The following is a 26,974-nucleotide window of genomic DNA, read 5'->3' as shown; positions in this document are numbered from 1 at the left end:
GTTGCCTTGGGCATTCCAGTCTGTCTGTGACCCCATGGTAAGACTGTTATAGTGCTTTAGGAGTATAAACTTGTTACAGGCTTGGCAAAATCTAATTACAAGAACATAAAACCAGTTTGGGGTTTTTGCCCTGTTTCCTGGCAGTCTACTCTGAGGTTGACACTCACAGTGGTGAGTCACTCCAGACAGCATGACACACACCTCAGTAGTTTAATTTCAAAGTAAAAAGACAGTAACATGGGTCACATCCAAGAGAAGCTGTTGAAACTGTACGTAAAAAACAAAGTAATCTTGGCCATTGCTGCTTTATGATCATGTAACTGCAGCTGGACCTACTTCTAGACCCCTCTCGATTGCAAACAAAAGAATCATAGAATATCAGGGTTGGAAGGGACCTCAGGAAGTCATCTAGTCCAAACCCCTGCTCAGAGCAGGACCAATCCCCAGACAGATTTTTACCCCAGCTCCCTAAATGGCCCCCTCAAGGATTGAACTCACAACCCTGGGTTTAGCAGGCCAATGCTCAAACCACTGAGCTATCCCTCCCCCGCAAGGTAGAGAAACATCCTTAAAAAGGGGCAGCTATCCTTGCCATTTCCTGTTGCTTCCCTCATCCAACATCTTGTGATTCACAGAAAAGAGCAGATATCAAAGAAACACATTACATTTGAGGTTGGGAGCAAAGAGAAACTTCTCATATATATGTTTTTGATTTAGATAATGATTATCTGGCCTGGGTGTAGGCTAAGCTGATAGAAAGTACCTGGTAGATAAACACAGATCCTTAATTTCATAAGCTTGCTATGGCCAGTTAGTCTTCATTAAATAGCTCATCTGCTGAAATCCAGCTTTGAGAGGGTAGGTCAGATGAATTCCATACTATTGCATAGCTTATATAACAGTAACAAGAAAATGATCTAGTGACAAGACTACCGGAGAAAATTGCATTTTAAGAATGTATTTTAGACTTCCCCATTATCTTAAAATGAGGCTTATACTCTGAAAAGTTATGCACATATCATAGTTGGGTACAATATGCCTCAGTGATTTGTTATATCAAGTCTCTTATGTTACAAGTACACAATTTTCTACCTGCTGGCCCTGAAAATAGTGAAAACTGAAAATCTAGTTTGTTTTTTTTTCCTGGTTCATGCATCACCAATGCATTTCGCAGCTAGAACCTAATTAAAAGGGTGGTTTTGGGTAAGACCAAAAATAATCCAGCACACACTCCCAATGTTATATTGGCTCTGCATTGACAACAGGAAAAAGTATTTGTTACTTAATGCAAGCAGATACCAATTATTTGGGAAGAGCAGATCTGTTTAAAGAAAAAAAAAAAGAGTTGCCATTTTTTACATGGTCCCTTTTCTTACCACCACACTTAGTGTCTACAGCACTGAGTAGTAGAAGAATGAAGTCTTCCTGTATGACAGTTGTCTGGGAACAAAAAAACCAGAAGGGGAATTTATGGCCAGCATGCTTACTGGGGTTAAATTGGCATTAACTGTCTAGTCACCTGTCAGCAACAAATTAACGCAGGAATAATTATCAGTAAGCAATGGTTGCTCTCATAGTGCAGGTTTTGACAATCTTCAAGTATCCCTGTGGTTGTGGCAAACAATACATAGAGGAGATGGCAGTATAGCATAGAATACATGAGATTCTGAGTACAGAGCATTAAGAGGGATATATTTTGCTCCTCTTCGTTCCTAAAATTACTTAACAGGAGCACTTCAGCTGAGCTAACTGAAAGATGATTAGGAATAAACCTGATTTAGTAAAACTACAATCCAGTACAAACTTTAACGTGTTCCTGGAGAGGAAAGATGCAATTTATAAATGTTGCTGCCCAAGAAACCCCCCTGAAGCCATATAGTAACCCTAGTATTCTAGGACTCCTATCCCACACAAAATCCTACTCACCTGCTACGCGTTCGTCTGTCTCCCTGTTTCCATCATCAGAGTATCTTGCAAAGTCTAAGGAATCAAGGGTACTAATGCTTCCAGCTCGATCTACAAGAGGTGAAACAGGATTTTAACCAGTTGTAAAAAGTCCTAAAAATTGCAACAGTTCAACGAACAAAAAATAGATTTTTGGCAGTTTTAGTAATTTTAAAATAGATGGTTACTCAAGTGTTGTGTCTGATTAAAATTTTATTTTTTTAAACCTTCACATGTTTTAAAAAGTAGTACAATAACAAAACAAGATATTTAAGAGCTCAATTTTTTTTTATTTTTTTTTTTCAAAGAGCAATGTAGCAAGGATATCCTGACTATAGGGAAACATGCAACAGTGAGGTGAAAAAATGTAACATTCTTGCATTCAATAAAGTAGGTCAGGAGAAAACTAATTCTCTGCTGGCTACACAACAATCCTTTTTTCATCAGGTGCCAGAGTTTTTTTGTTTATATCCTTTTGCTGTTATACATATGGTCTAATTACTTTGTAATGGATTTCAAGAATACCAGCTCAGTTTGCATTAGAAATTTTGATTGCTAATGAGATGCAGGTTTGTGGCTGCCAGAATCCTTTACTTTATTCCCTGTTCTAATGTTTTGAGGAAGTTCAACAGATATACTGCAATCAGAAGAAATGCTTCTCTATAGTGTTCATTGCTGTTCTGTGTAGACAAGCCTTAATAGGCACACCAAAACCACCATAAGAGAATGGGAACAAAAAGTTTAAAAAATTTCTGCAGTAGGAAATTTTATAAAGATTTGTGCATTTTGCCAAAAAATTTTTAGAAAAGCCATTTTTTCTCTATATGCTTATTGTATATTTGCAACCTAGAGGCACAAATTTATAGTTACATACCAAAACTGTTAAAAGAACATAAAGGTTGCAAAGTCAAGCATTGAAAAGTTAGAAAGAGACATACTGAAGGTTTCCTATGCATTCTTAATTCAGCCCCCTTGTGTGTCTGCATTATGATAGAATGTGTTCATGTAATTAAAGACTATTTTTTTCTCCCCCACAGGACCCCAGCTTCATTTGTTGCAGAAGTTGGAACGTGTAGTGAATGAGCCTGGGATTGGAAGAGAAAGGCTTGTAGCATGTTAAAGCAGTTGAATGCTGCTCTGAAGAATTAGAGCAGTGGTTCTCAAACTTTTGTACTGGTGACTCCTTTCAAATAGCGAGCCTCTGAGTGCGACCCGCCTTATCCATTCAAGACCACTATAAATGCTGGATGCAAAGCGGAATTTGGGGTGGAGGCTGACAGCTCGCGACCCCCCATGTAATAAGCTCCTGATCCCCTGAAGGTCCCAACCCTCAGTTTGAGAACCCCTGAATTAGATTCTATCCTTGCCTCTGCCACAGATACAAAACTGAAGAAAAAGCTTCAATGGGGTTGCACTCAAACGATTTAATGGGAGTGGAAAAGGCGCATATCACAGATAACTCACAAAGTACATATGTAATTTTCACAAATAACATTATAGACAAAAAGAAGAACAGGAGGACTTGTGGCACCTTAGAGACTAACAAATTCATTAGAGCATAAGCTTTCGTGGACTACAGCCCACATCCGAAGAAGTGGGCTGTAGTCCACGAAAGCTTATGCTCTAATAAATTTGTTAGTCTCTAAGGTGCCACAAGTCCTCCTGTTCTTCTTTTTGCGGATACAGACTAACACGGCTGCTACTCTGAAACCTTTCATTATAGACAAAGTAATCTAGCTCAGCTTGAATTTGTCTGGCCACATTAAATAGCAAGTGGAATAGATATCTGCATTACACAACGTAAATTAAACACTAGACTTAAGTGAAGAAAACTATTAAAAAAACCCAAGTCCCTCTTCCCAAAAGGAAGATTCAAAACAGGCTTTAAATGTAGACAGAAATTTCAAAAAGTCAATTGTGAAAATGAAATTACTGAGAAACCTTAGGTAGCTGTACTTAGAAGTGTTGAATATTTTTCAACTTGTGTCATTTAACATCTTCATTAACTGAAAATGGTGAGTTCTATGGAGGTTTCAGCAATATAGATAAACACGGTATAAATGCTAACTTCTTACTGAGCTTCCAATGAACCCACCTTATTTTGTAAATGCAGAATTCAGTTTTGTCCTGTCTAGGACATTCTGTTATGCAAGGTCAGGGTGCAAGACTAGAAGATATACTATTATACTACAATAACTCCTCACTTAACATTCTCTCGCTTAACGTTGTTTCAATCTTACGTCCCTGCTCCATTACAGAACATGCTTGTTTAAAGTTGGCAATGCTCCGCTATAATGTTGTTTGGCTACCTGCTTTGTCCATAGCTGGCAGCCTCCCCCCCCATCAGCTCCCCTATGCCCCCCCAGCACCTCCCACCCACCAGCAGACCCCGCAGATCAGTGCCTTCCCCCTCCTCCCCCCGCCTCCTGCCCGCGGCAATCAGCTGGTTTGTGGCGTTCAGGAGGGAGGGGGGGAGGAGCGAGGACTCGTCACACAGGCTCCCCATCCCTCCCCTGCCTCCTGGGGGAGAACAGGCAGGTTAAGGGTGGGAGCTTGGGGGAACGGGTGGAGTCGGCAGGCCGAGGGTTGAGCCCCCCACCCCTGGTGCTTGCACAGTAGGGGAAGCTGCAACTGCTGCTGTGCAATGTGCTTCTCCTAGCCTACAGCACCTTCAGCCTCCTTGCCTGCCTCGTCTGCAGTGCCAGAGGGCTGTGCCTGTGTGGAGTAATGCTGGGGCACCTCCCATTTCTTCATACTCAGCAATGATGATTATATTAAATTGTTTCTTTAAAATGGTTTAAAACTTATACCTGTATTAAATTACTTGTTTAAAATTGTTTCAAATGTATAGAATGCCTTTTGTCTGGCAAAAAAAAATTTCCCTGGAATCCAGCCCCCCTCGCCTTCCCCAATTTATATTAATACTTATGGGGAAATTGGATTCGCTTAACATCGTTTCGCTTAAAGTCGCATTTTTCAGGAACATAATTACAATGTTAAGTGAGGAGTTACTGTATTAATTTTAGATAGTCACTGAACCAAAACTTTCAGAACAGAAGCAAATGAAGAGAAACCCTCAGAAATCTTCAGAAGAAATTAACTTTTTGAGCAATTAGAGCAGCAGTGAAAGTTAGCAAGCCACCTACTAACAGTCTGGAATTCTATAAAGGGTTTTCAAGAGACATGGGTTTCTTTCAATCTACTGAAATGATACTAGTCCATGATAGCCACTCCAGATTAGATTAAATGCATTGATCAAGAGTATATTCTTTTTCTTACTATTTTTGGCATGTTTTAATGATTGTTTATGGACAAGAGTAACAGAACTAATGGTTACACAAGGTAACAATTATAAAAAGAGACAAATGGTTATATTTTAAAGAGGGCATGTTCCATCCATAGGGATGGAACATAAAATGGGGTCTGCCAAGTACTAAAACCTTTAAAGCAAATGACAGTACTCCACAAACAAGCAATGTCATCACATGTAGTGTTCTAAAAGTTTTAGATTATATGAAGTAGTAGTTTCCGAAGGACAGTTTGGTTTAAATCCTGATGCATATGGGGCAAAGTCAGAACCAAAATAACCCATAGCAATAATGAAAAATAACTTTGCATGATTGTAGGTAGTAGCTCACACCAGCATCCTGTTCTGGAGAGGCAACAGCGACACGGGTTTATTGCTGCCTGCTAAGTAACTAGTCACAGTCTACTAAGTAGACAACATGAATAGCACAGAAAAGAGAGACTGTCCAAGAAGCTTTACCATTTGACCAGTACAACTCTAACCACAAAGTGTTTGGTCTCTGAAGCTGATTACATTCCATCACCATTTAATAAAATGATCTACTTCACTTACAAATTCACACTGACAGGATTGACAACAAGTATGTTAGGAGGAGTGATTTATAAAAGGAAAGTGTTCCAGGCTTAAGTTGTTACACAGTCTAACAGTTGAAGTCTAGGGTGAGTAGGCTTCAATTCAACCAACTTTAAAGTACAGCAGCAGACATTTGCTCGGTGTTTCTTACAGACAAATATGAAAAAAATCCCTGCTCTAAACAATCTTTAATATGAAGAAAGCTAAACCTTGTGTGTACTCGGTAATAACTTCTTACGTTAAAGATGAGACAAGGTGGGTGAGGTAATACATCTTATTGGACCAACTTCTGTTGGTGAGAGAGACAAGCTTTTGAGCTAAGCGCAAAAGCTGATCTCTCTCACCAACAGAAGTTAGTTCAAAAAGATATTACTGCACCGACCTTGTCTCTCTAGCATCCCGGAACCAACACAGCTCCAATACTGCATCCTTTAAAGATGTAAAGTTTTTACGCAAGTTTCTAGTACTTAATATTCTTTATCACTGCAGAGACAAAACAGCTTTGAGAATGCAAACTGAATTCTATTCTGGCATGAACAGATTTATCATCTAAATTCCAATTACAGAGCCAAACTTTGAGCAATCCCTGTGAAACACAGGGCAGAATTTTTATAACTATTGATGCATATGCTGGAGACAGCACAGTTTGATGCAGAATGCACACTGTGTTTGTAGGTCTGGCAGTCAGAAAGAACATCTTTTCTCTTGTAAGCACAACTGATGTCTTAGGGCCATTAATCTCAAAACTCTCCTGCACTGAGTTGTTTGTCAGACTAAAATCACAACTTAACAATTTTACAAAACATTTCAGTTCTTTTAACAAATATGATATCCAAAAAGATTTTAGCTCCCCTCCCCTTAAAATATAAAAGTTCATAATAACGATGTAACTGAATACTGGAGACTGAGTTGTCCAACATACATTATTTTGGCCAACTGATTAAAAAGTTTAACATTTAGAAATATATAAATTAAGAATTTTTTCATCCCTGGCTATAAAACTCATCTGCTGCTTCTATTACACCACCCAAGAGCAGTGCAAGTATGGTGTCACTACACAAAGCTTTGTTTTGGAAAGAGAAAAATAATGGCAAAAATAGTTCTCCTCATTCTGGAAAATGACTAGGCAGAGTGTCATTAGTTTCTAACTTTCTCAAAGTTTTACTTCATATGAAATTTCACAAAAGTGTTCTAAAAAAGGAGCAATATTTCCCTTTGAAATAATGCTAGTGCTTTTATCCCAGTAGTTCCTAAGCTTTCACTGTAGCAACCCACGTGCGATGGTTTGGTGAGCAGGCGTGCCTCTGTCAAGTCTCTTCATGTTATGCCCAACACAGCTGCCACCATCTCTACTCTTTTCTGTCTCCCCCACTGGAGTTATAAAAATTAGTAGCTGCTCAGGCACAGAGATGACCAAGGATGACATGAACCACCCTGGCCTTGCCGGATGTAACTGAGGTGTACTTTGCAGAAGTCTCAGTTGGATGCTGCAATGTAGTTTTTTAACCAGGCAGCACCAAAGTACTAGGCATACAGAGTCAGCATTTCTTTCACAGATGGGAATTCTGGGATATGTGGGACTACAGTAAAAAATGTTACAGTTGCTCCCAGGTAGGGAGGTAAGAGGTAGGGAGAGATGCACATCAGACAGTAACATGTTGCAAAATGTAAGTCTGTAGGTTGCTTTTAGGGGTTAGTTGTCAATAACCCCTAAAAGATTTTTTTTCAGATTTTGCCATTAAACAAGCGGCAGCACAAGTAAATATGTCTTGCTGTAACTTTGCCACACTGCCAAAAGCAACGCATATAGTTACCTATGACTCATTTCACTGTGACAGATCACATTTTGAAGGTGCTATGTTTCAGAATTCCATCTAATTGCTGTCAATAGAGATTTCATTCCGCACAGCATAAGAATCAATGCTTGAAGTGAGGTGAGTTATTTTGGATCTGTGGATAAATGTACTTGTTATGAGTGTGGAGTTTCCAATGTTGGGAGAAAAACGACTGAATTATGTAAATAGTATTTGGATACTCTGAGGCATTTTTTTTGTGAGTGTGTATATTGCAAAAGACCAGGCATCTGTCAACCATTCTTTACTCTTTCACCATGCCACTCCCCGCTCATCACACACAATTCATCATACACTATGCTATATATTCCTTAAAGTGAAAAGTTGATGTTTATTCTATGTAGAATAACTTTATTATAAGTAGTAATTGCATTATTTCTTCTATTAATTATGTCTTTATGTTTACTTTACTTTTCAAGAATTTGTAATTTACCACTATGGTTTTTACGTTAACGAGTTCAAATACTGCAAAATAAACCTTCTTGATATTAAAATCTTTCACTTAGTAAACAAACAAAAAGGTTCTTGAGGATCTGTGGATAAAATACTGTGATCAATACAAATAATAATACATGGATAGCATCCACAACAAGTTTGGCAGAACTGAAGGAGACGACATCTTCCTGTTCAAGCAGCACTGCTCCGCCATGTTCACCAACTCCCGCCCAATTCTAGCTGCCTAGTTGACATTTTCTAAAAACCTTCCAATCCCCAATCATATTTTAAGAGAAGGCTGACAAGATCCTAGGTCACCTCCCCCTACCACAGCTGCTCCCTTGCGATCTGGAGATTACTTGCAGTTCTCTTAACCCCTAAGCCTGCTCAGTATGCTCATTCGCTCCCACTGACTGACTTCTCTTGATCACTCCTTCAAATTTCTTCTTAAAAATTCCCTCAGATTCCTTCCCCTCAAAATATAATCACGCTGTTTTCATGCCATCATAGAAAACCACCCTTGACCCCACCTGTCCCTTCAGCTACTTTCTCCTTTCATCTCTAAACTCACTGGAATGTATCTTATACAACTGTTGCCTCAAATTCCTCTCCTACAACTACCGTGGACAGGTGCCCAGGGGACCTGAAAGCGTCTGGTCAGATCTACTGACTGGACATCCAAAGTCTGGTTACTGCAAGCAGGGGAGGTGCTGGGTTATCACCTGTTCCAGCCCCTACTCAGCCGGGGCCACCTCCTACCTTTGTCTGGTGGCTGCAGCTCCCAGCCCTGGCTCCGCAGGCAAGTCCCTCCTAATCCAGGTGATGGTGGTGGTGGGAGGCGAAAAGCATCTAGCGATGGGGGCGGGGAGAGAGGAGTGGATGGGGGCGGGGCATCAGGGGAAGAGGCAGTGTCCGATTTTTAAATATTACCAAGTTGGCAACCCTACCTCTAACCCCATCCCCAAAACCCTGGTCTTTCAGTCATCTCCTTGTAAATGTATGTCAATTTAAACTTGACAGGTTTTGACAGTGTTTTCCCACCACTAGTTAACACCATCTGTATAACAGTCATTCAGGTTCATAACTTTGCGTCTATCTCGGAATTTGCCCTCTTAGGATATGTCTATGCTGCAATGTAAGCCCAGGGTTAGTAGAACTCAAGTTAGCAGACCCTAGGTTTGTTAACCTAGGGCTTGAGTATCTACACTCATTTGTAATCCCAGGTTAGGGACTGTTGAACCCTGGGTCCCTACCTGGGTCTCCAGCATCTACACTGCATTGTGTGGGCCTATACACATACACATCCCCAGACTTCCTAGCGCCCTCCTAAAATGTGGCCACTCTAGCCCTTTGTTTGTAGCATAGTGTGGAAAAACTTGACTGTCCATCAAACTTGAGTGTTCGGAGGACAAAGAAGGTTGGATCATGGGACTTCTGGAGGACTCCCAGAACAAGAGTCCAGGGGCTGCATCTACACTGCAAAGCAATAGGGGTTAGAACCCCAGGTCCAGTCTTGATTCAGACTTGGACCTATGATGTGTGTATAGATAGAAGGGAGGTTTAGGCTTAAACCTGAATTCAAATTCTGGGCTTACACTGCAGTGCAGGCATACCCTTAAGCCTCACCCACTTCCAGGACCTCCTGATCCTCAAACCCCCTGCAGATCCATTCAAAAATGCTGCCAAGACTGTTCTGAAATGCCTCCCTCTCTTTCACAACAGCATCAAATTCAAGTATCTTATCCTCACCTTTTAAAAAACACTCCACCCTTCTCAACTCTGCCGCTTATTTATTTTATTACACTGTCTCCAACCCCCTCTGCTCTGCCAATAATACCAACCTCAACTCCCCATTTGTCCATTTCTCCCACAAGCACCTTTTCACTTTTTTCCATGTTGCCCTTTATTAATGAAATGCCCCCCCCCCCCAAATGAGTCAATAAAGCCCCATTGCTGCCACAATTTCTATAGGAAAATGCCAATTAGACTCATTAAGGTCAGAAGGGACCATCATGATCACCTAGTGTGACCGCCTGCATATTGCTGGCCAGAGAATCTCACCCACTCACTCCTGTAATAGACCCATAACCTCTGGCTGAGTTACTGAAGTCCTCAAATCATGATTTAAAGACTTCACATTACAGAGAATGTACCTTTTACATTAATTTAAACCTGCAATTGACCCAGTCCCCATGCTGCAGAGGACAGCGAAAAAACCCCAGGGTCTCTGCCAATCTGACCGTGGGGAAAATTCCTTCTTAACCCCAAATATGGCAATCAGTTAGACCCTGAGCATGTGGGCAAGACCCACCAGCCAGACAGCTGGGAAATAATTTTCTGCAGTAACTCAGAGTCCTCTCCATCTAGTGTCCCCTCACCAGCCCTTGGAGATGTTTGCTGTTAGGTGCTTGTGGGAGAAGTGGACAAATGTGGAATTGAGGCTGGCATTATTGGCAGTCCCATCATGTCATCCCCTCCATAAACTTATCAAGCTCAGTCTTGAAGCTTAGGCTTTTTGCCCCCCCACTATACCCCTTTGAAGGCTGTTCCAAAACTTCACTCATCTGATGGTTAGAAACCTTCACCTAATTTCAAGCCTAAACTTGTTGATGGCCAGTTTATATCCATTTGTTCTTGTGTCCACATTGGCACTTCATTTAAATAACTCCTCTCCTTCCCTGATATTATTGAGCCATCACAGCTCCCCTCAGCATTCTTTTGGTTAGGCTAAACAAGCCACGCTCCTTGAGTCTCCTCTCATAAGGTAGGTTTTTCCATTCCCCAGATCATTCTAAGCCCTGCTATGCCCCTATTCCAGTTTGAATCCATTCCTTGGATCATCCTAGTAGTCCTCCTCTGCACCTGTTCCAGTTTGAATTCATCTTTCTTAAACATGGGAGATCAAAACTGCACACAATATTCCAGGTGTGGTCGCAGCAGTGCTGTGTATAATGGTACTAACACTTCCCTGTCTCAACTGGAAATACCTCTCCTGATGCATCCTAGCACTGCATTAGCCTTTTTCATGGCTGCACCACACTGGCAGCTTAGTCATCCTGTAATCAACCAATACACTCAGGTTTTTCTCCCCTTTGTCACTTCTACCTGATACATCCCCAGCTTATAGCAAAAATTCTTCTTGTTAGTCCCTAAGTGCATGACTTTGCACTATTAAATTTCATCCCATTTCTATTACTCCACTTTACAAAGTTGTCCAAATCTTCTTGCATGATATTCCAGTCCTCCTCCATATTTGCAATATCTCCCAACTTTGTGTCATCTGCTAATTTTATTAGCATACTCACTTTTTAAGCTGACAATCATAAAAACTGCATACTGTATAGGTCACTGATGCAATGACAAGTGCCCATCATTGTTACCTTCATCTGCTCCTTACTTTTTCCTTTGACTGTTACACCCACTTCTACTTTTCTAACTTTAGACTTGTTAACTCTTTGGAGAAGAAACTTTTTACTATATATTTGTACAATGCCTAGCACAATAGAGCAATTATCACCATTATGTACTCGCCTCAATCACTTTGCCTATGATTTAGGTTGAGAACTGGTACTAGTAAGTGTCCAGCAAAACACTCCTTTCTTCTTACAGCATATTCACACTTTCTTGCTTTCTTTCATCATTTTCAGTACAGTACCACTCATTTGGAGTTCAGAAGCTAAGGTTCGATCTAACCATAAAATGTAGCTGGACACAGCTATATCAGTCAGGGATGTTGTACGATAAGTATAAAATTAAAGAAGTAAAGTTAGCTTACTGGTTAAGGAAATATGTGTGTGTTGTAAAGAAAGGCCCTGACTAACAAGTAGAAGGAAGGCCTTGAAAAGAATGAATTATAAGGTCGAAAAGAATGAAATAGGGAGGATATCTGGTTCAAAAAAATAACTAATGAATAGGGGGAAGTTTTGAAAGAGAAGGCCTCTGACTGACAGGGGTGACTGCAGATGGTTTTAAATTAAAACAAAGACAATCTGTTTTAAAATGAGCCAACACAGCCCTTCCCCAAACCACACACTAGTGTTAAAACCTATGTAAACCCAGGTGCAAAGAAAAACTGTTGGTTAGCAGGAAGGAGGGGAAGAGAAAAGGAGGAAGATCCTTGGGAAAAAAGGAGTTTGTAAATCTTATCTGGATTAAGACTGGAAAAAAGGGTGAACTGATTCAAATTGTTTTTTAGCTGAAGACAGTAATTGGCAATGACATCACTTGTTTGTTAAAGGGTATAATAAGTAAACTCTTAAAGGGTTCATTGCTAATCCCTGCCTGACCATGTTGGAGCCAGCCAATATGGGTCTAAAGCACCCCCAGGGTTAGCCTATCTGTAAGTATCTTATTCAAATGCTTATAATTCTTTTGTTACTGTTTGGATTTCCTAGATTGCTTATTAGTTAGACTTTTTAGGCATGTTTAGAGCAATTGTATAAATATCATTTGGCCTTTGGATTTAATAAAGGAATTTATGGTTACACTAGTGTTTGTTGGTTTCAAATATCAATATTAATAACTTCAGATATTAATAATTCCCACTGGTGTGAAAATTCCATGTTCCTGAGCAGCGTAGCTATGCCGACCGAACCGCCAATGTAGGCTCAGCTAGGTCAAGGGAAGGATGATTCTGTCAACCCAGTTACAGATGCTTGTGGAGGTGGTGATCCCACATGAATGGAAAAAAACCCTCCATCAGAATATGCTGCATCTATACTACAGGGTTATATTGACATAACTACAGCATCATAGCTATCCTGGTGCAGTCCCTGGGCCGTAGACCCTGAGCGTTGAAACAGAGAATTTCACAATTGAAAAAGCAGTTTAAAGAATTTACTGAATGGAATTGGTGTTAACAGCCTGTATTTGTTTGTTAGTAGATTTAACAACATAACTCATAATATTGCCATAATCTGAAATGATTGTTGAAAAACACATACAAATTTCACTTTAGGGGAGTAGGAGCAGGAAAAAAAAAATCTGTCCCTTGTTAAAATTTAAAAAACTGTAAAGATTTGGCAGTTTTGCATAGCCATCACCATAAGAAACCTGCTGGTAGTTTTTAGGATTCCAGCTGGTTCAAACATTACAGGCTGAATGCTCTCTGGGCATTTTGTTGAAAGAATGCATCAAACGCATCACTGAAGAGCACAGTTTTCCCACACAGTCAGTATTATTTCTTGACCTGCTGTTCTCAAGGTACAGTGTTAAGGCTGTCAGTGCATAACATGCCTCCTCAAAGGAGCCACCAAAACTTAGGGGGGGTGGAAAACAAGATTCAGGAATTGGAAATGAAATTTTATATAAACTCAGTATGCCTCAATTGATATTGCAGTGCTGCTGCAGAGAAGACTGTGGGTGCAAATTTATTTTGAGGTTGCTTGGGTGTGAGCACTATTACACAGCTTGAAAACCAGAAGACTGTAAAGGGTAATGAAGCTTTGTAAAGCATTAAAGGGTGTACTTCAAGTAATAGAGTTAGCTCTATGTTCATGTAGGTATCTTCATTAACAATCTGGAAAGGGCAGGGTTGTTGAAAAGAATGTCTGCATCTGAATTTCTAATACAGGGGTCGGCAACGTTCGTCACGCGGCTCGCCAGGGTAAGCACCCTAGCGGGCCGGGCCAGTTTATTTACCTGCTGACGCAGCAGGTTTGGCCGATCGCGGCCCCCACTCGCCGCGGTTCGCCGTCCCGGTCCAATGGGGGCGTCGGGAAGCGGCGCGGGCTGAGGGATGTGCTGGCCGCGGCTTCCCGCCGCCCCCATTGGCCCGGGACGGCGAACCGCAGCCAGCGGGGGCCGCGATCAGCCGAACCTGCCACGTCAGCAGGTAAATAAACTGGCCCGGCCGCTAGGGTGCTTACCCTGGCGAGCTGCGTGACGAACGTTGCCGACCCCTGTTCTAATAGTACCATTGTTTCTATGTTTACAGCCACATCCTAATGCATTGTTGCTGCCTGCTAATGGAGAGAACACTATTGCAGAAATATATAAAACATCAACCATTTGAATATTAATTGTCTTTGAGAGTTCTATTTGACCAGTTTCAGGTGAAGCCAGAGAAAGTTTCTGAAAACTCAAAAGTTACCATCTTTTTTATGGTCATTATTAAGGAACTATTCCATTGAACTAATATCCTGAACTTTACGAACCACTGGTAGCCTATGGAGCAAAGTACTTGCTGGTGAACAATGGACAGTTTACTGGCCACAGGCTACTTACTAGCTGTCTTTTCCAGCTGCTACTTTGCATTAAAAAAGTTAAAATGATTATCCTAACAGTAGTCTTCCATATAAGGTTGACTGGGGTATTCTGAGCTGAAGAATTTCTTAATTATGAAAAGAAACATGAAAAAAAAAACAAATTCCACTGCATACTTAATCTTTGGGTTGCTAAATGGATACATTTGTTCAGTGAGTAAATGATTGAGGCCCTCAATCTTATTCTATATACATGCATATTATAAAGCCTTGTCTCATTCCATACAAAGCCTCAGACTGCAGAAGAGATGCATCTGCACATTGAGAAATTCCACTCAACTTTCTTATTCCGTCACATCACCAATAAAACACTGAGATTGCAACAGAATGAGAAATTCACTTAACTTGCATAATATGGGTTGAACATTTGAAGGTTGGTAAAATATATCCAGTTGCAATTTAAAAACCAGGGCATAAGCAAAGTACCTTTTTAACTCTAATAAATTTGGCCAAGTTGAAACACATTTTTCAATGGATCACCAAACATGAGTGATTTAGGCCTGGTCTACAACTAAAATGTAGATTGACCTAGCTACATCACCTGGGTGTGAAAAACCTCACACCCCTGAAAGACCTAATTAAGCTGCCGTAACCCCCAGGGTAGATGTTGCTAGGCCAATGGAAGAATTTTCTCAACCTAGCTAATGCTTCTCAGAGTGGTGGATTAGCTATTGAATGGAAAATCCCCTTTCACTGCTGAGGCGAGTGTCTTCACTATGGCACTAAAGCAGCACACCTGCAGCACCATAGACGTGCAGTTGTATCATAGACATAGCTTTAGAGACTCAGGTCTAGTCTACTCTACAGACCTGTATCAGTATACCTATGTCGCTCGGGGTGTGAAAAATCCACACCTTGAGTTATAGTTATAGTGACCTAACCTCTTGAGTACAGTGCTCTGTTGGCTGGAGAGCTTCTCCCATTGAAATAGCTACTACCTCTTTAAGGAGGTGGATTAACTACGCCAACGGAAGAATTCTCTCCTGTTGGCTTAGAGTAATGGTTCTCAACCTATTTACCATAGTGGGCTGCATATGCAGCTATGTGTGGTTACGTGGACCACATCCACACAATACACATACTACCTGCATTGCCCTAAGGCTGCCACATGGGCCACAGCTGTGTGCTGATCAGGCCACAAGTAGCCTGCGGGTGGAGAACCATTGCTTTAGAGTGTCTTCATTAAAGTGGTAGAGGTGCAGCTGTGCTGATGCAACATTTTAAGTGTAAACATGCCCTCAATTTCTACATCAACACATGTTTACACTCAAACAGCTACTGCTGCAGTGCTTCAAGGTTCTCCCCTCACTCTAGTTAATCCACCTCATTAAGAGGTGGTAGCTAGGTCAACAGAAGAATTCTTCCACTGACCTAATGTTGTCTAGACGGGGTGTGTGTGTGTGTGTGTGTGTGTTAGTTAGGCTAATTTAGCAATGTAGCTGTGCCAACCTAACTTTTTAGTGTATGCCTGGCCAAAGGTATTAGAGGGCTTTCTTAAATTAGCTCAAAACCCTGTTGTTCTCTCTCTCTCTCTAGTCTTTTTCAGCATCTTCTAGAGCAGGGGTCTCAAACTCAAATGCCCACGAGGGCCACATGAGGACTAGTACATTGGCCGAGGGCCGCATAACTGACAACTCTCCCCGCCACCCTCGGCCCCGCCCCCACTCCACCCCTTCCATGAGGCCCTGCTCCCATTCCAACCCCTTCCCTGAAATCCCCACCCCAACTCTGCCCTCTTCCTGCCCCCAGGGAGGGCAGGAGGGGTGTGGGGCTCAGGGCAGGGAGTTGGGGTGTGGGGTTCAGGAAGGGTGTGGGGCTCAGGGTAGGGAGTTGGGGTGTGGGGTACAGCAGGAGGCTGGGCTGCAGGAGGGGTGCGGGGTACCAGCAGGGGGTTGGGCTGCAGGAAGGGCTCGGGGGGGCGGGTTCCGGCCCGACACGCACCGGGGGCAGGGCAGGCCGCCTGCCTGTCCCCGCACCGCTCCGGGAAGTGGTGGGAACCTGGGGGAGGAGGGGCACAGGGGTCTGTGTCTTGCTGTTGCTTCAGGCACCACCCCCAGCAGCTCCCATTGGCTGGGAACGGGGAACTGCGGCCAATGGGAGCTGCTGGGGGCGCTGCCTGAAGCAAGAGCTTCAGAGTAGCAGCCGTGTTAGTCTGTATCCGCAAAAAGAAGAACAGGAGGACTTGTGGCACCTTAGAGACTAACAAATTTATTAGAGCATAAGCTTTCGTGGACTACAGCCCACTTCTTCGGATGCATATAGAATGGAACATATATTGAGGAGATATATATACACACACAGACAGAGAGCATAAACAGGTGGGAGTTGTCTTACCACCTCTGAGAGGCCAATTAATTAAGAGAAAACAAACTTTTGAAGTGATAATCAAGCTAGCTCAGTACAGACAGTTAGATAACAAGTGTGAGAATACTTACAAGGCGAGATAGATTCAATGTTTGTAATGGCTCAGCCATTCCCAGTCTTTATTCAAACCGGAGTTTGCAAACTAGACACAATCAACTCCGGTTTGAATAAAGACTGGGAATGGCTGAGCCATTACAAACATTGAATCTATCTCGCCTTGTAAGTATTCTCACACTTGTTATCTAACTGTCTGTACTGAGCTAGCTTGATTATCACTTCAAAAGTTTGTTTTCTCTTAATTAATTGGCCTCTCAGAGGTGGTAAGACAACTCCCACCTGTTTATGCTCTCTGTCTGTGTGTGTATATATATCTCCTCAATATATGTTCCATTCTATATGCATCCGAAGAAGTGGGCTGTAGTCCACGAAAGCTTATGCTCTAATAAATTTGTTAGTCTCTAAGGTGCCACAAGTCCTCCTGTTCTTCTTGAAGCAAGAGCAACACACAAAGCCCTGTGCCCCCCCTTCCCCACATTCCGGCCACTTACCGGAGCAGCAGGGGGCAGGGCAGGCAGGGAGCCTGCCCTTCCCCCGGTGTGCGTTGGGCTGGAGCCGCTCTAGGTAAACGCTGGGGGGGCGCGCGAGCTTGCGGGCCGCAGAAAACAACCCCGCAAGCCACACACAACCCCCTGGGCCGCGTGTTTGAGACCCCTGTTCTAGACAGTTTGCTCTCAAAGCACTAAAGCCCAGGAAAGGAAATCTAAAGCTGCTACCCACCCATACTTGGCTCCGCTCTAACTCAGATCTTCTGCAAGTGAAGCTACCTGGCCAAAACCTAGAAATTAGATCTTATCACATTGTTAAGGGCTATGAAAAATTGTGTGTCCCGAGCACGTAAGTCAACCTAACCCCCAGTGTGGATACAGCTGGGTCAATGGAAGAATTCTTCTAGTGGCCTCACTACTGCATCTCTGAGATGAATTAACTCTGGCTGTTCTATGCTGAAAAGTTACATCGACATAGCTGTGTCTCAGAAGTGTGAAAAAATCCACACCCCCGGAAACGTAGTTAAACCAACCTAATCTCTAGTGTAGACTGTGCTAGGGCAATGGAAGAATTCTACCATCAACTCAGCTACTGCCTCTCAGGAAGGTGGATTACCTTTAGTGACAGAAGAAACCCTTGTCACTGAAGAAACCCTCTACACTAAAGTGCTACAGTGGTGCAGCTGTGCGTCTTAAGTGCAGACACTGTCTACTTCAATGGAAAATCCCCTTCAGTCAATGTAGAAGGCATCTATGCTATGTCATTACAGCGGCACAGCTGCAGCACCATAGATGTGCCGCTGTAGTGTAGATATGGCCTAGAATTCCCGCTTCACATCCTGGCAGAAACCCCATACTTGAGAAAAAGAAGAACAGGAGTACTTGTGGCACCTTAGAGACTAACAAATTTATTAGAGCATAAGCTTTCGTGGACTACAGCCCACTTCTTCGGATGCATATGAAGAAGTGGGCTATAGTCCACGAAAGCTTATGCTCTAATAAATTTGTTAGTCTCTAAGGTGCCACAAGTACTCCTGTTCTTCTTTTTGCGGATACAGACTAACACGGCTGCTACTCTGAAACCATACTTGAGAGTTACCAGGCTGGACTTCTCATCATCTTGCCCTCTATGTCACTAGTAGAAGTTGCCCCTGCTTAACTTTCTGGATCAGACTTATGGTCCATCTAGTCTAGTATTCTAAAGAAAGCAATAAGAATATTAAATCAATTAAGTAATCTGACTAGTTAGACTTCTAAAATGGGCACCTTTTAATCAGATGGAAGTGAATTTAGCATCTTCGCTAATATGTGACCCTAAAGGACAAGTCTTTTTAAAACCCACTAATCTTGTCAAGAAGCAAATAATGTCTTGAATATTTCAAAAGTAATATTCAAAAGCAATAATACAATAACTGGGGTGTGCGGATATAATTTTAGCTATAATCATGTATTAGTCTGCTTCTTACAATAAGAAGCAGTACAAGCTTTAATTTTTGGGTGGCTGAAGATATTAAATGAAAATCCAAAAGCCATTTCCAAAGTTTAAGTCTATAACATGGTTTTGTGCCCGTAATGTTATTTATGAAGGTGCTCCATTATTTGGGAGGCATCTTACACACAAGATGTATATTCTGTTGAAGTAGAACTAGAACATATGTATATATCATCCAAGTTTCCATTAACCAAATACTTTCATCCCTTTCATTTAAGATTTCAGTAAATCACAAATTAGAAGCCAAGGGACAGAGAGAGGAAACCATTTCTTCTTATAGAATTCATCTAATCTTTTAGCTACCTTAAGACTTGTGTTTTAGACCCTATGTCATCGCCATGAGAATCTTGATGAAAAACAGGTATTTATGTAAATAATGCAAGTATATTTTCATCTGTTCATCCATAAATAAAGGCATTCAGTGATACTTAGCAGCAGTAAGGTCTACGACAACTTCCCAAACACTATCTTTGCCTGCCTTACTCAAAATAACAACAACAACAAAAAACAACAAACAAACAAAAACCACAAAAAACCCACCCAATACTGATTATACACATTTTCCTCCAAAACATTTTAGAGAGATGACAGGACATAGACAGCTGGTGCTCTCTAAACCTGCTAGCACTAATTATGGAAGTAATTGTACTCTGTGTTTCAACAGTTAAGACCCCTGAAACTTAATAAAAGTATGAAGGTATTCAAAATGTTGTTTCTTATGTTGCTAGGGTCAATACATTGACCTTTTAATGGTAAATTTTGACAGCTCAGGTTGGAAATTATAGACTTTAGGATTATCAGTCATAAGCCAAAATATATTTCCTCCTATTCCCAGGCCAAGGAAAACTCACTCCCAGTGGAACCATGAATGTGTGATCTGACTGGTGTGTGAGATAAGAAAAATGAACGTGAGAACGGGCCAATATTAAAGCAGAAATGCCTACCTCTCTCCCCACAAGGATTGCCTTAAAATTTAATCACACACAACTCAAAACAAGATGACTTCTAGCTAACATGGTTAGAGATTTTCTACTGAGTCCTGTTGACCTTACACTAGAAAATATAACAGCCTAGCTTTAACACTGCTGCACTACTAGCAACCCCCCCACCCCCAATGATCACGCTTACTTCATCTCCTCCAGTCTCATACTCCGTTTTTTCCACGCTGCACATTCAGCCTTGTACCCAAGCCCATACCAGCACCCAGGTGCGTCAAGCCCCCATACACACCGGTCCCCCGCACGCCTCCCAGACACACCTAGGTCCAGCCACCAGACATCTCTCCTCTAGGCCCCCGTCGCACCCCTCCCACCACCAACTCCCGCCTCGTAGAGACTCCGGCAGGGCACACTCCCCTTCTTCCCTGTGGCAAGCGAGAGTCACTTACTGAGCTGCCCGGGGCCGGGCTCCTTGCCGCTTGCTGCCGCTCCCCCCAGCGCCGCTCCGGCAGTCCCCCAGAGGCCCGGGGCTCCCCCCGCGGGCGGGGTGCCGCTCTGCCGCTCGAAGTTGCCCGGGTTGGAGAAATAGTCGCGCAGGCGGGGCAGCTCGCGGCCGCTCTCCAGCAGCTCCGTGTGCAGCTCCAGCGCCGTCAGCAGGAACTGGTCCCGTAGCAGTTGCGCCGCCAGCGCGTCCACAGGCACCCGGGGAGGCTCTCCTGCGCCGGGCCCGGCCCAGCCGGCCTCCCCGGGGGCCGCCGCCCGCAGACCCGGCAGCGCCCCGGGACCCCCCACCGCCGCCTCCTCCTCCTCGTGCTGCTGCGGGGAGAGCGGGCCTCCCAGGCCAGGGTCGTTACTGCCGCCGGCTCTCGGCTCCGCCGGCTCCTCCTCCTCGGAGTCGCTGAGAAACGGGTTCACGCTGCTGCCTCCGCCCGCCGCCGCCATCTTACAGCGCGACACGGGCCGCGCAGCCACCTCCGCCCGCCTGGCCGGCCCAGCGACACCCCCGGCTCCTACTGCTGCGCCGCCTCTCCAGCCCCGCGGCGCCGGGACCAGCCCCGGGCGCGCCGCCCCAGTCGCTACTACGGACGCCGCCGCCACTAGCAAGAAAGCAGCCGCGACTCTCTTCCTGTCTCCCTCACCCTCCTCTGCCGGCTTCCGGGTGACAACTCTCACGAGATTTCCCCCATCCAACCGCCGGCAACGGTTGGGGCCGGAATCGGAGGCTCCGCCCCCTTCCCCTGTCAGGTGTAACTGAAGAGGAGGAGGCGGGGCCTGAGCAGAAGCCTGGGAAGGGCGAAGGGGCGGGGCCTACGGGTGACGGATACACAGGAGAGGCAGGAGCCATAAGGAAATATAAGGGTGATGGGCGGGGTTTATGTTAAGAGGGGCGTACAGCGTGGGAAGGTCGGAGCTGGATGAGTAAAGGGGCGGGGCCTGGCCTGTGGAAGCACGTGTAGGGGGCTGACCTCTTTTGCAAGTGGAAGGGACGCGGCCTGGAGGCGGAAGTGGGTGGGTGGTGACAGCTGGGATCAGTGGCTGGGACGAGAAACAAGCTAGGGGCGGAGCGATAGGCTACTGGGTCTCGCGAGAGTATCCGCGAACCCGGAACGGCCTCGTGGGGCGAACGTTGGTGCCGGCGCTGACGGCCCGTGAGCTAGTAAGTAGCTGTGGGGGTGGCGCTTGCGCAGTTCGCTTCTCTGGTTGGGAGCGGGGCGCCGGAGCGGCTGTGTCTCCTGATCTGTAACAGCTCAGCCGCGCCGCTGGGGCCTCTGGCGCGCTCTGCGGGGTGGCTCGTGCTCGGCCGGCCGGGCGGAGCCGGGGGCGGTGGTTGGCTCGGTCGCTAGCAGGGGGGCGGGGACAAGCGTTGCTGCCTGTTCGGATACCGCCGGGAGGCGGCTGTGCGGCTGCTCCCTGCGCGCTGCAGCTCGCCTGGTTTGCGGGCGCAGGCTCATCCCCAGTGTCCCGGTTTTATTGCCTCTCAGAGGTGACAACTCTACCGGGGCAGCCAGGGAGCTGCCGCCGGGACACCCTCTTTGCTGTCCTTGGGGGACCGCTGTGCAGAGCCCCGCAGGGTGTCCGGCGCTGGACACGAGCCCTTGCATGGCAGCAGCCAGACATAACCCGGCATGAGTGTTGCCCATGCAGGAGATTTCCCCCCCGACGCCCGGATACAGGCAGCCGTGATGGAGGGGCGAGGTTACAATGACCAATGATATCCGAGAGCCAAGGTGGGTCAAGTAACATTTTTTTATTGGCAAAAAGAACAGGAGTACTTGTGGCACTAGTTTCTAAGGTGCCACAAGTACTCCTGTTCTTTTTGCAGATACAGACTAACACAGCTGCTACTCTGAAACCATTTTTTTATTGGACCAACTTCTGTTGGTGAGAGAGACAAGCTTGTGAGCTATGTAGAGCTCTTCCTGTCTGTGTAGGTTGAAAGCTTGTCTCTTTCACCAGTAGATACTAGCTCACTCACCTTCTCTTTTTAGTATTCTGGGATCAACACAGCTCCAACAACACTACAGATGACCGGAAATCAATAACTATCCTGAGCAGGTCGAGTTTTGCTCCCTGGGTTACAGTGAGAACTAGCTGGAGGGCCAAAGCAAAGTGGCAGTTTGAGCTAAATTGCTGCAGTGTGCTTACACATTGGTTTTCTCAATGACTTCAAGTTGAAATTTGTCCTGCTCACCAGAGCTGGTTTCCCCTCCTCTTCCTTTCCTACAAACTCAGCATTGGCTCAGAGAGTCTAGCTGGGTTCTTTCTATTTTATGTATCACCAGTAATAAAGATCTCTCCAGACCCAAATGTGTGCTGTGTGATGCCTGTTCAGCTGAATTGACTACAGTAAAAATTGATAGGAAAGTAATAAACATTTGTGTCTGCACAATTAGTGGAGGCCATCTCACTCTCCTATAGAACTGGTAAATTTTCATGACTGTTTTGCAGAGGTAAAAATAATTAATAAAAGCATCAAATCTTCCACACTTGCCTTTCCCCAAGAAAACTGTGATAATATAATAATGATTGCTCAGTATAGCCTGAGCCAAGTGAGGTCCTGTGCTCAACTCAATCTTATTTCTCTGTTCATCTGACTAATGTAATAACTTGGACGCTGCATCCACTCAACTCCAAAATTTCAGGGAATATTTTAGATGGCATGGGGCACAAATCTGTTGATTGTGGTGAAAATTGGAAAACTTGATGCCTGATTTCCACTGGTGTAAGTGAAAGGAAAATCAGGCCCCCAGCGTGTTACAGCAGAGGAATAGCTTTGGTGGCCCCAGTCTCTGCCTGTAAGTTACAGGAAATAGCTTAGTATACTGTGTTCTCTCATTGGCTGTATAGCTTGGCCTATGTACACCTCTACCCTGATAGAACGTGACCCGATATAACACAAATTCGGATATAACGCGGTAAAGCAGCGGGACGCCCCGGGCCCTTTAAATCACCGCCCGAGCCCGGCAGCCAGAGCTCCGGCGGTGATTTAAAGGGCCCGGGGCTCCCCGCAGCAGGTGGAGCACCAGGCCCTTTAAATCCCCGCCGGGGATTTAAGGGGCCAGAGCTCCAGCTTCTGCGGGGAGCCAAGGGCCCTTTAAACCCCCGCCCGAGCCCTGCTGCCAAAGCTCCGGATTTAAAGGGTCTGGGGCTCTTTAAATCAACGCCGGGGAAGCCGGTCCAGTCTGGCATGGCGTAGCGGCTGGAACCCAATATAACGCGGTCTCACATATAAGGCAGTGAGATTTTTTGGCTCCCGTGGACCGTGTTATATTGGGGTAGAGGAGCACACAACAAAATGTGTGACTCTTTAGTTTTAATAGTGTTTAGCAGTCAAATAGCAGGTATATTCCAGAGTGGTGTTCAAGTGTTACACCTCACAGACTGTTTCTGACCTAGCTAAGTAAAAAAGCTGCACTAGTTACAAATCTTGGCCTGCCTACCCAAGGGATGTGCACCAGTGGACCTATCTATGGTGGCTATAATTGGTGCAAATTCTCAGTATAGACAAATTCTCAATCCTTACTTGATTAGGTTCCGAGAACCGTAAATTGGCAGCTGTTGGAGCGCCTCTTAAAGATCACAACACTGAAGATATTACTTGAAGAGCAGTGTTTTGCTATATGGGGGATGATTTCTAACCAGTATTAAATCCCCAGTTCAGGTAAACTAATTTTAAAACTAGTTAGCACTGTACGGTGGATCTGAGTTTTGATGACTCCACGCATCTGGAGCTACACTGTGGCTCTAGCTGGTGTTAAAATCCACGACTAACTGGTTTGGCTGAACAGTCTTTAAAATTGGTTAGAAAATTTCCATATTGTAGACATGCCATAGATTAGTCAGGTCCCAATATGTTTAGGTCTTTGTAAAGTCAAAATCAACATTTGAGACTCCCCCTGGAAGCTACTCAGAAACAACAGTTAACTATGGCACAGCATTATAAAGTCCTATCTTCAAAAAGCATTGCTTAGTGTGTTGGAAGTGGCTAATTCAATCTTCTGAATGCCTTTAAGGTGTAGCTTGATGTGAGTTACATTAGAGAAGTCTAAGCTAGAGTTGATAAAAGGCATGGTTAACTAGCAAGTTCCACATACAAAATAAAAGCTCACTTTCATTGCTAGACATTAGTGAATAAAGTGTTCTTGGACTCAGATAGTACCTCAGCATCCAAGGATCTAACAAGACCCCCAAATTGCAAACCTACATAGAAAAGGCACTCTTCCTCCATGGGGAATGCTGACTTAAATTTCAACTTAATAGATATACGATATAGCACTGGTAGATTTGGTTCCTTGCATCTTTCCTCCAATATGAAGCCCTGTCTGTATTTCATACTATGCTAGCAAATGTTCTGTATTCTGTTTTGTAAAGGTAGCTCAATAGGATTTTTGCTCTTCTGTGAGTGTAAGATTGGGCCTGAAGTCTTAGTAATAAAAGACTTGGTTACAGCAGTTGGCTACAGTATGAAGTTTTTGCTGAGAAGTAAGAAGATATGGCTGTTTTTGAATGTTTGCAAATTATGGTTGTGCAAATTAGGTTAGTACAGAATTAACTTAATTTCCCATCCTTAGGGCATTTTGAAATGTATTTAAAAGCAAGGAAAATAGTTTTCTAAGAATATGGTAGCATACTGTCAATCCATACCCTCTTTCTGTAATGTAAAAGAACTGAAGTGTCTACTTAAGATATTTACTTAAAATAATGGCTTCTAACACACACATAATCCAGTATGCTTAATACAATAAATTTTCATAATTTTAAAATAACTTTATTGGAGGCCACATGTTTGCAATGTTTAAAAGACCAGAAAATAATGCAACTTAATGCACTTGTTGCAAAAAAAACCAGCATACTGAAAATTCCATTTTAAAAATAGTGACTTTTAGGTCTAAGAGGGCACTGACAATGAGAACAGAGGACATGAATTGAAGTGAGGAATTCTTCTACTGAAATTAGGAATCCTGGGACGTATTTAGTCGGAATGTTTGTTGGCTTTTAAATCTGGTTTTAGCATGTTTTAATCAATATATAATTCACTGGTGCAGAAGTTTTATACTGCTTGTTTATACTACACTGCAGAGTTAGGTGACGATGTATACACGCTGAATGTATTCAAAATTTGTTATAGTGACTGTTTGCTTTTGAAGTGAAAAGAAAAATAGTCTCAACTTGCAGCATCTTCTAGTGGCCTTCAGTGCACACTGCAGTTTTAACCTTTACTTTAGACTCATTGGCTCACTTCTGGAAAGCAAATTCAGCTCTGCTGTAAACTGACATAACTCCACTAAAATCAGCAGAGATGCATCTGCTTACACTAAGCATTGAATTTAAAATTCCCCCATGGGCTAAAAACTGCTGTGGAGTACAAAATTAATCTCTATCCCACAGCAAAGAATTCCTCCATTTCAGTATCTCTATATAATTTTGGTGAAACGGTGTTTGTGGTGTACTGACGGGGGAAAAAGTCAGTTAAACAGGCATATTCATGGTTACTCAACAATATTTTATGGAAATTTGGGAACAAGCTAACATTGTATGCCTGTAACTCTGCAGTATCGAGACCTAATGCTCCCTAGCTCTTAAATATTTTGGAGAATTTCATTTGAAACACTTATAAATGTTGACAACTATGATACAAACCCAAGCATGAACAACTGGGTACTGCTTCTCTACCACAGGAGAAGTTAGTTAAGTATAGGGAGTGCTACAAAGAACTGAATAATCGACTTTCTCTATAATCTTAATGCTAGCCATGTGTATAGTTATGTGATGACTGAGGCCAGGACATCATGTTTATAAGTGAGTGGTTCAAATATTGCCTCATGTGTCCATCCAAAAATGCAAAGGCTAGGTCTGACTACAGAGTGATATCAAACATCTTCCTTTCGTGGGCTGAGCTTGCTGCCTGTTAGCATTACCAGTTACTGCTGGCCTAGGGAGCAGGAAACGGAGTCATTTTTATTAATTCTTTCTATAAAAATTGGAGCAATATTCCTCTTTCTGTTCTGTTCTCTTTTTCCCTTCTACATTCTCCAGGTTTGTACGTCTGCCCTGTTACCTCTGCCTAATTTTTCCAGCTGCTTTCCACAGTGTGTACTCTGTGCCACAACTGCAAAGTGAAACTTTCAAAACCCATTGGTAGGTTTCACTGTGGGTTAGCAATACCCACAGGTGACAGGTGTGGAGTAGCACAGCTAGTTGGTAGCTCCCAAAAACTAGAGCCCTGCAAATCTGTGGATATCCACTGACCATTTTTGTTGATCACGGATTGGATGTGATACTAATATTCTCTTATTTATGGAATATATTAATGTATTTCATTAGTTCTGGGGACTTGTTAGCAAGATCTAACTTTTAACCACTTAGCTGTACTTTTACAGGGCAGCCCATGTTTTTCATTGTTTCCTCAGATATCGTAAACTGATTTTTAGTTGCATGGACTCCCTGTAAGATACAGCAGCTTAATAACATCTATATCTGTCTATAATGGAAATGCATTCTGGACTAGCTCTAAAGCCTGCTAATGTAAGCTTTGCAGCGTTTCAACCCAGGCGGACTTATCATTTCACAGCTGGTAAATGATGAGGAACATTAGTCACCATGTGAGAACTGACTTATATTGAGCAAAAATAAAGATTTATTCTAATGTGAAGGAAACTTTCAGGCTTAAATAGTTGATATTCTGGCTTTAGGGTTTATGCAAAGCTAGAAAAATGTTTTGTATCAGCATTTATAAAAAGTGCACTCAGCAGTTATTAC

The 26,974-nt window shown here is 43.4% G+C and overlaps 2 protein-coding genes across 34 annotated transcripts in view; one reads left to right on the top strand and one right to left on the bottom strand.

Moving 5' to 3' along the window:
* Positions 1–20,926, bottom strand: part of RELCH (RAB11 binding and LisH domain, coiled-coil and HEAT repeat containing) — a 116,549-nt gene extending 95,623 nt beyond the window's left edge. For 8 of the 9 annotated variants that reach the window (XR_010598688.1, XR_010598687.1, XR_010598689.1 and 5 more), the window contains exons 1-2: positions 20,164–20,798; positions 1,927–2,016 (exon numbers count right to left, since the gene is read on the bottom strand). Coding sequence is in view for 5 of the 9 variants with exons in the window: in XM_065584824.1 (XP_065440896.1) it covers positions 1,927–2,016; positions 20,164–20,656 (583 nt within the window). In the remaining 4 variants the exon portion in view is untranslated. Of the gene's footprint in view, positions 1–1,926; positions 2,017–20,163 lie in introns of all 9 variants that reach the window. The other variant, XM_005300945.4, reaches the window with a different exon arrangement.
* Positions 20,927–21,155: 229 nt separating this feature from the next.
* PIGN (phosphatidylinositol glycan anchor biosynthesis class N) overlaps positions 21,156–26,974 on the top strand; it is a 155,976-nt gene continuing 150,157 nt past the window's right edge. For 8 of the 25 annotated variants that reach the window (XR_002889152.3, XR_002889153.3, XR_002889151.3 and 5 more), the window contains exon 1: positions 21,164–21,371. Coding sequence is in view for 3 of the 25 variants with exons in the window: in XM_065584830.1 (XP_065440902.1) it covers positions 21,917–21,942 (26 nt within the window). In the remaining 22 variants the exon portion in view is untranslated. Of the gene's footprint in view, positions 21,372–21,408; positions 21,943–26,974 lie in introns of those variants that run through there. The other 17 variants (XR_010598692.1, XR_010598694.1, XR_010598690.1 and 14 more) reach the window with 8 other exon arrangements.

The sequence above is a fragment of the Chrysemys picta genome, chromosome 2, assembly GCF_011386835.1.
Source record: "Chrysemys picta bellii isolate R12L10 chromosome 2, ASM1138683v2, whole genome shotgun sequence".
Taxonomy (NCBI): domain Eukaryota; kingdom Metazoa; phylum Chordata; order Testudines; family Emydidae; genus Chrysemys; species Chrysemys picta.
This window is presented reverse-complemented; position numbering and strand designations above follow the sequence as displayed.